Genomic DNA, 10,310 nt, shown 5'->3' on the forward strand with positions numbered 1-10,310 from the left:
ATCTTAACACAACACCGTCGACTCCGACTGCAGTGGTGCCAGATTCATCGACAATGGCCTCAACTGCGATGGAGACAGGTGTGGTTCAGTGACGAGTCCCGATTTCTGCTCCGACGTCATGATGGAAGATGGTCGCGTGTATAGGCGTCGTGGTGAACGTTATGCGGCAAACTGCGTGCAGGAAGTGGACAGATTCGGCGGGGGTAGTGTCATGGTGTGGGCAGCCATCTCACACACTGGCAGAACTGACCTGGTCCACGTGCATGGCAACCTGAATGCACAGGGCTACACTGACCAGATCCTCCGGCCACACATCGTTCCAGTTATGGCCAACGCCAACGCAGTGTTCCAACATGACAACGCCAGGCCTCACACAGCACGTCTCACAACGGCTTTCCTACAGAACAACAACATTAATGTCCTTCCTTGGCCATCGATATCACCGGATTTGAACCCAATTGAGCATCTATGGGACGAGTTGGACCGACGCTTCCGACAGCGACAACCACAGCCCCAGACCCTGCCCGAGCTGGCAGCAGCCTTGCAGGCCGAGTGGGCCACCATCCCCCGGACGTCATCCGTACTCTGGTTGCTTCAATGGGCAGGCGGTGCCAGGCAGTTGTCAACACACGCGGAGGCCACACCCGGTATTGACTCCAGATGACCTTGACCTTGGTGGTGTGTCCTATCACTTACTCACAATGGACTAGAGTGAATTGTGAACAATCCTGCAACATTTGGTAATTATCGGACTCACCATTCAATAATTAAATCAATTCTCCAAATGTTACGACAATGTGGTTTTGCGTTTCTTCTTTTGAAGAGTATATTATAGTGAAAGCTCTTAAAACTGGACACTGTAAACTGGAATTCCTTCAAAACTCAATGTTTTTTTCATGGTTCCTGTTTAAATATCAGTACAGATCAGAACTTCTTTAAACCAGATACCTCTTAAACCAGTCTTTTCACTTGGTCCTGTGAGTGTCTGGTTTAGAGGAGTTTTACTGTACTTTTTTTGTCTTTATACAATGGGGACCAGCCTTGGTGGTGTCGTGGTTAAGCTATCGGTCTACAGGCTGGTAGGTACTGGGTTTAGATCCCAGTCGAGGCATGGGATTTTTAATCCAGATACCGACACCAAACCCTGAGTGAGTGCTCTGCAAGGCTCAATGGGTAGGTGTAAATCACTTGCACTGACCATTGATCCATAAATGGTTCAACAAAGGCCATGGTTTGTGCTATCCTGCCTGTGGGAAGTGCAAATAAAAGATCCCTTGCTGCCTGTCATAAAAGAATAGCCTATGTGGCGACATCGGGTTTCCTCTAAAAAACAGTGTCAGAATGACCATATGTTTGACGTCCAATAGCCGATGATAAGATAAAAATTCAATGTGCTCTAGTGGCGTCGTTAAATAAAACAAACTTTACTTTTTTTATACAGTGGACTACCAAAGCTTAACACATCAATAAATGACTTGCCACATAGAAAGGATGTTAATCATATGATAAAAATGAAGAGAAAATAATGTAATACTTTGTGTTATGACCACACGTTTGATCCACCAGTTCCACAAAATAATAATATATAGTTTGTATGAAGGAGATAAGAACCATAGATGAGAGAAAAATAAAGGTTTCTTTTAAAAAGAGAAACATTCTTAGTTTTCTTCAGTGATTACAAACCAAGCAAACAGTTATTAACTAAGGAATCTGTGTTATTTTGAAAATTCTCTATGTTTTCATAGTATGAAGATCTGGACAAAAAGTGCAAAAATCAGCAAGAACAGATTTTTGAACTCAAAGAGCAGATCATTCATCTCCAGGCTGAACTAAAGCTGAAGGCTTCGAAGTTTGATGGTATGATTAGACAAAGTGTCCATTGTTCCATAGATTTATCAGTGGGTCAAAATATTGCCATCCCGACCTCTTTTTGCCAGTCAGCATCACCAGGGCCAGGGAGATCTTTTTGTCTGCCATCCTGTTGGACCAGGGTCAGTACTTATACAAAATTTCAGTCCAGTCTCAATCTCTAATGACGTCACATGTGTATGGCATTGTCATGGCATTAGTGTTTTAGACTATTAAGAGTCTTGAGTCTAAGACATTAAAAGTTTTATAAACACCTGGCCTTAAATTATACATTATGATAGTTTGACACCCAATAGCTGATGTATTTTTCATTCTGGGATGTCGTTAAACATTCAGTCAGTCAGTCAGTCAGTCAGTCAGTCAGTCATTCATTCAATTTATACATTATGATCATGTTTGTAGCTTGTAGCAGAATTCGTAGCTTGCTGGACTAAATGTCTGTAATGGAATTTCATCCCTGCTTATATTTATGACATAGATTATTATTATTATTTCATGCATTTTCATTTTGTTGTGATTGGTTTCCTGCTTGTCAAAAAAACAAAAACCTGCATTGAGTAGTAAGGTACAAAAGGCATTTGCTAACCACAGCTTGATGCAGCATTTATTAAGTGTAATAATTTCATGTTATAATAGTTTATATAGTTTAAAGTAGTTTAAAGTCTGCTCTCTCCCTCAATTAATAATATCTCAGTTGACCAAGAGTCATGTATGAAGATTGCTAAAATATTGAACCAAATCCCTGTCATCTAGATTAATGATTTTGAAGGCAAATTTATTATATTTGAATATTCAAAAATGTCTGTAAACATTTTCAGTTGGTGTGACTTTTTTAGAAACTTATTCAGCTACAGTATAGTGATGATTATTGATGCTGCTTGATGTGTATGTTTTACCTTAATATGTCGATTATTCAAGCTGGATAATTGCCATGTTTGTTTGTGTATCATATGACAAAATCAGATGTCATTTTGTGGAAAGTCTATTGCACAGTCAATAACAAGTATTAATGATCTAACAAAAACAAAAAACTGTAAAAAGAAATATATCATAATGGTCTTGTATGTCTTTTGTGAATTCTTTAAAATAGGGTAAAATTAAATGATTTTAAATTTTTTCAGAAAAAATTCAACAAGAAAAATTCCGACAGAAGGAAGCTATACGTGAAGTTGAACAGTATAAAGACAAAGAGGTGTTTATTTTTAGTAAATCTCTCCTATTTTTGATAAGCATTTTGTAACTGTATTTGTTTTATGAAATTTTCAATCCATTAGATGAATATCTTGAGAATGCTACCTGCCTTGATAATTAATGAGACGGGATTTAGCTCAGTTGGTTGAGTGCTCGCTTGAGGTGCTTGCATTGCAGTATCGAACCACCTCAGTGGGAAAATTCAACTGATTGGGGTTTTTCTCATTCCAACCAGTGCTTTCCTCTCTGTGGGAAAGTGCATATAAAAGATCCCTTGCTGCTAATGGAAAAATGTAGCGGGTTTCCTCTAATGACTATGAGTCATTATTACCAAATGTTTCACATCCCAATAGCCAATGTTTAATAAATCAGTTGATAGTTAATAGATCAGTGTCTCTCAATTAGGATGCCAGTGTGTCATTCAAGGTGTATGACTATTTCCTACCGCTTTCCAGATGGTTCGTCCACTGGACAATTCGTCCACGGATGATTCGTCCACTCATCTCGGACAATTCGTCCACTCGATGACTGCATTTTTTTCAAAAATATTAATAGTTATTTCTTTGACTTTGTAATAGTTTTTTAACATTATTTTGTGGTATACTATAACCAAAAAAGTAAAATAGAGTTAGAATTAGAGTACATTATCTCACATGTCACGATGTGGTAAATGGGTAATGCAAGCCTCCACGTCGGAAGACTTTATTACCCCCCCACCCATGTCATGTTCTCCTTCAGTGGCGTAAATTCTATCCACTGTACCCTCCCTCATCATGTTATCCCCATATGCCTAATAACCTCTAAATGAAATAAAAACTCGTTGTCTTCAATTTCAATTTAATTAAATTTAATTAAAACATCTACCAAGCATAATCTAATGCAATATAATTTATTTTTACCTTTGTAAATTTATGACACAGCAAAAAAAATACGGAGTAAAATATATCTAATAATTTATTTAGCACCCACGTACATATAGTACACATTATTTAGTCCGTGGACGAAATGTACTGGGGAAATAAAAACCCAGTGGACGAATCGTCCGGAACTGATTTTTTGTAGTGGACGAATTGTCTCGAGTTCCTTAGTGGACGAATTTTCAGTGGACGAATCGTCCGTGGCGAATTGTCCAGTGGACGAATCGACTGCATCCCTTCATACTGTGCTATGGCCCGACTATATGGGGTAACTTTTCTCAAATACACTTGGAATGAATAATCAGTGGACCAATTCTGTGATTGTTTTTTTTCTCTTCTCAGCCAGTGCAGAATAACTGTAATATCAAAGGGTATGTCCTGTCTATGGGAAAGTGTATATAAAAGATCCCCTTCCTGCTAATGGAAAAATGTTGTGGGTTTCATCTCTAAGACTATGAGTCAAAAATTACAAAATGTTTGACATCCAATAGATGATGATTAATAACTCAATGTGCTCTAGTGATGTTGTTAAACAAAACAAACTTTTAACTTTATAAAGAATAAAGTTTGTTTTGTTCTGTTTTAACGACACCACTAGAGCACATTGATTAATTAATCATCAGCTATTGGATTGGATGAATAAATGGCATCATCTGCAAGGACTTTTGGCCAATACAGGTTTTGTATTGTAACATTTATTTGTGGTTAACATCATATCCTTCATTGACATCTCTGAGAGGACCTCTCTCTCTTATCTTTCTGAATGTGAATGACAAAACCATAAGATATGATCAATACTCATGCAAAGAAAGAAGGAACTTCTAGCAACGTCTGTTATTGACAAGTATGAAAAGAAATTAAGGAAACTTTGATCCTTCTTTCTTTGCATGAATATTTAACCTGACATCACATGTCTTACCCACCCAATTTATATACTTCTGTATTCCATTGGTTGTTCTAGGAAATGTACAAAGAATAGGTGGTTACATGTCTGGAAATTACATAACAGAAAAGTATGGCCATTTGATTGAAAGTTGGGACCAGTTCATGGGGGGGGGGGGGGGAATGTAAGGAAATGCACATAAGTGAGAGGTCAGGTTAAGTGTTGATGAAAAGAGAAAATGATCGAAATATTTTCTTCATTTAATCATTTTTATAATTACTGTAGATTATTAGAATCAGACAAGAGGCTGATGATATGAAAAAGTCATTGCGTGAACAGATTCGTAATTTTGAGACTCATCAGTCGGATCTTGATCGGGAGATCACTCAACTAAAGGCGGCCATTGCGTCAGAGATCATGAAGACTGAGGAGCAGTTGTTACATATCAAGCAGAAAGTCAGAACAGAAGAGGTTCGTACAATTTATATACATAAAAAGTTTGTTTTGTTTAACAACACCACTAGAGCACATTGATTCATTAATCATTGGCTATTGGATGTCAAACATTTGGTAATTTCGACATTAAGTCTTAGATAGGAAACCCACTACATTTTTCCATTTGCAGCAAGGGATCTTTTGGATCTTTTATATGCACCATCCCACAGACAGGATAACACATACCACAGCCTTTGATATATCAGTCATGGTGCACTGGCTGGAAAAAAATAGCCTGATAGACCCACCAATGGGGGCATAAAATGTTTTATTTTTTTTATTTTGGTTTTAACTATAATATGGCCCATTGCATTGTTTAGTTTTGATAATTTGTTTTTAGTTCGTTTTATATATGGACACAGTATTTTCAATACTCCTGAGGAAGCTTGCATTGTCCAGGTTAAATGTTTAAATATTTTGTTTTTAAAATTGGATAGTTCTAAGACAATATTTTATACTTTTTTTTTACTAAGGTTTAGATATATGGTTTGACTAGCTAACTGAATACATGGCATACTTCCATTATATCAGTTGTCCTGTTTAAAAATCAATTTAAAAAATCATGACATATTGCATATAATTGTTTGCATAATGACCAATTCAGACCTTGTTGTAAAAATGGACACTAAGTTTAGTTAATCTACAAACCTGCAACACACATTTAGATACGGTTATAACAGAGAGAAGCTAAAGCATATGATGTTAAAACAGGGAAATACCGTCAAAAAATAACTAGAGATTGTCTCATTAACTATTACTTCTTAGACAAACATGCGTTTTTAAAAACTAGAGTATATAAGAGTTATCACTTTCACTCCCCATCACTCCACTGAGACTAGTTCAAGGTTAGGAATTTTTAGCTCCCTTTAATTAGCATTTAAATTTATATGGTATCAGTATGGTAATATTTTAAATTATTGCTCTCTATAATCTAAGTTAGGAAAACAATTTTGACTTCCCTTACCATGTGAATTTATATGGTGTCAATATATAGAAGATATTTCATGGTTTTTGTCAAATATGATTTATATCTCATCTCATGAAGTTTGCAATCATATCTCACGAGTCACACTTGCGCAACGAGTGTGATATGATCACAAACTTCATGAGATGAGATATAAATCATATTTGACAAAAAACATGAAACTTTCTATTTATTATATAACTTTTGGTAATTTACCTTTATTTTTAAAATGCCAGTAGCAAAATAGTTCTGGCTTTCTTACAGTGAAGATAACACTTTCTACAGTGATGATAACACATTTCCTGAATGACTGATAACACTTTTATTTCACTGATATTTTAAGATATTTCACTAAATGTTATATAATAAATTAATATCTTAAATAGCTCTCCATAATCTAAGTTAGGGGAGCAATTAATCACTCACCTTAAATTTGTTCATGGCGAGGTTATGTAAATGCACCAGTAATAGTTTACCCATTTAAAAATCATATATTATGCCCTGACAGGAGGAGAAAATTCGAGTGTTACAGATCTCAAAAGACAATCTTCAAAGCCACTGCAACCAGCAGACATCACTTGTTTCAGAACTCCAATATAACAACTCTAACCTTACACTGGAAGTTGACACGTTGAAGAGTAGGCTGGAGGAAATGAGACAGGTATAGCTTAAGCCTCAGTCACAAATGCAACAGTCGCCATACGGTGGGGGGGGGTAACCATACAGCGTCCTGTCGTCCGCGACATCCGGAAAGAATCATAGGGTTCTTCCAAAAATCTTTGCCATGGTCACATTAGATACGGTGTGTTTACGGGGACCCTATGGGCTGACATATGGGCTGACATATTTTTCGGGCCATCATATCTTAAGGAAATTGTAAGGGCATCGTAAGTTGACCTTATGGCCACCATAAGGTCATTGTACGATGCCCGTATGTAGTCCCAACATCATAGGGGCATCGTGTGGCCTCCCTGCGATGTCTCCAGATACCGCAAGGTCACCTCAAGGTCGCAAGGTGCCCCAACGATATGTCTGCAGTGGGTTTCTGATTTTAAAAATCATACGGTCTTCAAAAATTTTAATTTTGCATTAAAAGTTTTTCGATGACCCTACGATGCCCCAAAATCGGCCAAAAACTCAACGATGTCCGTAAGGTGTCACCAATGCCCATAGTATATCGTCAAAAACACACATCATATGGGCATCTTACCCACTTATGATGCATTTGTGACTGAGGCATTAGTTAACAGTTTTATTGTTGGTCCTTGTAGTCATTCAGTACAACAGGCCATCGGTCTACAGGCTGGTAGGTACTGGGTTTCGGATCCCAGTCGAGGCATGGGATTTTTAATCCAGATACCGACTCCAAACCCTCCGCAAGGCTCAATGGGTAGGTGTAAACCACTTGCACCGACCAGTGATCCATAACTGGTTCAACAAAGGCCATGGTTTGTGCTATCCTGCCTGTGGGAAGCGCAAATAAAAGAAAAAAAGAAAGAAATGTTTTATTTAACGACACACTCAACACATTTTATTTACGGTTATATGGCATCAGACATATGGTTAAGGACCACATAGATTTTGAGAGGAAACCCGCTGTCGCCACTACATGGGCTACTCTTCCGATTAGCAGCAAGGGATCTTTTATTGCCCCCCTGGGTCGTACGCCCATGTGTGGGATGGTGCATATAAAAGATCCCTTGCTACAAATGGAAAAATGTAGCGGGTTTCCTCTCTAAGATTACATGTCAGAATTACCAAATGTTTGACATCGAATAGTCAATGATTAATTAATCACTTTTAACTTTAACAGTGGTTGCCTGGCAATATACCACTTAACTGTCAGAGAAACCAATTAAAAATGTTCCATTATGCACTCAAGATATAAATATCTTTTTTTTATTTACCATTTCTTTGGAGAATACCGCCACCACTTACTCTGCAGACACAGGTGTTTGTGCAGGAATTTATGACTGTGGCGAGTGAAGTTAATAGGGGTTAGAGTCATACTTCCCTGAAAAATATATTGAAAAAAAGAAAATTTGCAAGAGCAAGAGTGGGGTTTGATTTCAAAATCCTCCCCCGAGACAACATTAATTATTAAATTGTATTCAAGACTTTAAGGCACTACTTCACAACCCACCCCTTTCCAGTACAAAATCTTTCTCAAAAGCCAACAATTTTGTATGGAAATTATATTTTTTTCCATCGCCAAAAATGGAATGTTAATTAATAGCTTTTTCTGACTACAGGAATTTGCTGTGAAGAACAATGTGACGATAGCTGAGATGAAATTAGAGCTGACTGCCACCTTGAACAAGTTAGAGAGCGAGAGACAGCTACAGAGTGAGCTTCGTAACAAGCTGTCTCAGGTGGACAGAGACCTGTCAGGTGAGCACAGAATCAGGGGTGATTGCAGGGTTTTCTTTGTGGGTGGGGCTGCAATTTTTTTTTAATGGATCCCTCACTTGAGGTGTGATGTGTCTCAAGATTGATCACCCTTTATAGATTCAGATTTTCCCCATCCCTACCAGTGCTTCACAGCTGGTACATCTGGGTCCGTGCTTATAAAACTTAAAGTTTAGACTTTAATAAAGTCCAGACTTTAACGTAGTGCTATTTGAATGCCGTTAAAGTCTGGACTTTATTAAAGTCTAGACTTTAAGTTTTATAAGCACGGGGCCTGCCGTGGTTTGTACTGTCCTGTCTACGAGAAAGTAAATATAAAAGATCCTTTGCTGCTTTATCAATAAGAGTAGCCTATATGGTAACAGAACATTTTGTGCCATTTCACTCATTCACACACACACTCACTCACACTCACTCACACTCACTCACACTCACTCACTCACACTCTCTCTCTCCCTCCCCACCCCTCTCTCTCTGTGTGTGTGTGTGTGTTTGTTTGTTGTGTGTGTCTCTCTCCAAAGTGTCAAAATAACCATATATTATACCTTATTATGCTTATAGGCCCACCAGTTTGTTTGTTTATTAACCTGATGATGTTGGTTATTACATTGATGAAACGTTAAATATCTTAAGTATTTTAAAATAAATTTAACTTTAAGGTGGTATCAGTGGAAATGATTTTTAAAACACTTTATTAAAAAATAATCATTTGTTAGACATCAAATAGTGTAAAATGTGCTTCAGTCTCATAAAACAAATATTCTTTTCCATTCCATTTTGTGGGCGTTTGTACTGTAGGCCTACTTGTTTCTTGTTTGAACATTACAGCAAAGGACCGAGAAATTGCCAGTCTGAAGGAGAAGTTGAGAGCACGGGAGTATGAAGTGTCGAGGATTCGAGAAGATGAGTTACAGCGAGTTCACATGCTTCAGTCAGCAGTCGTTACATACATGGCCAGAGCACCTCATGTCTCATCATCGAAGTGACCACTTTCTACACAACTTCAGATTATATGCCACTTCAGATTCTACACAACTTCAGATTATATGCCACTTCAGATTCTACACAACTTCAGATTATATGCCACTTCAGATTCTACACAACTTCAGATTATATGCCACTTCAGATTCTACACAACTTCAGATTATATGCCACTTCCAGTTTCTGTACAACTTCACATATTATATGCCACTTCATTCTACACAACTTCAGATTATATGCCACTTCCAGTTTCTGTACAACTTCACATATTATATGCCACTTCAGATTCTACACAACTTCAGATTATATGCCACTATCCAGTTTTGCTGTACAACTTCACTTACTGAGGATATATGCCACTTCATTCTACACAACTTCAGATTATATGCCACTTCCAGTTTCTGTACAACTTCACATATTATATGCCACTTCAGAATCTATACAACTTCAGATTATATGCCACTATAACAAATTCTGTAACACATTTCATTTGCACTTCCAGATTCTATACAACTTCACTGAGGATATGTGTCATTTCAGATTCTGTACAACTTCACAGATCATATGGCACTTCCAGATTTTATATAACTTCACATATATG

General features: G+C 37.5%; 1 protein-coding gene across 1 annotated transcript in view; it reads left to right on the forward strand.

The window, feature by feature from the left end:
* Nucleotides 1-10,024, forward strand: part of LOC121380053 (leucine-rich repeat-containing protein 45-like) — a 31,087-nt gene extending 21,063 nt beyond the window's left edge. Inside the window, exons 12-17 of the mRNA XM_041508786.1 lie at nucleotides 1,746-1,857; nucleotides 2,991-3,061; nucleotides 5,146-5,331; nucleotides 6,828-6,980; nucleotides 8,572-8,710; nucleotides 9,557-10,024. Of these exons, the coding sequence (XP_041364720.1) occupies nucleotides 1,746-1,857; nucleotides 2,991-3,061; nucleotides 5,146-5,331; nucleotides 6,828-6,980; nucleotides 8,572-8,710; nucleotides 9,557-9,714 (819 nt within the window). The 3' untranslated portion in view covers nucleotides 9,715-10,024. The remainder of the gene's footprint in view (nucleotides 1-1,745; nucleotides 1,858-2,990; nucleotides 3,062-5,145; nucleotides 5,332-6,827; nucleotides 6,981-8,571; nucleotides 8,711-9,556) is intronic.
* The last annotated feature ends 286 nt before the right edge of the window (nucleotides 10,025-10,310 follow it).

This window comes from Gigantopelta aegis, chromosome 8 (assembly GCF_016097555.1).
Source record: "Gigantopelta aegis isolate Gae_Host chromosome 8, Gae_host_genome, whole genome shotgun sequence".
In the NCBI taxonomy this organism is placed as follows: domain Eukaryota; kingdom Metazoa; phylum Mollusca; class Gastropoda; order Neomphalida; family Peltospiridae; genus Gigantopelta; species Gigantopelta aegis.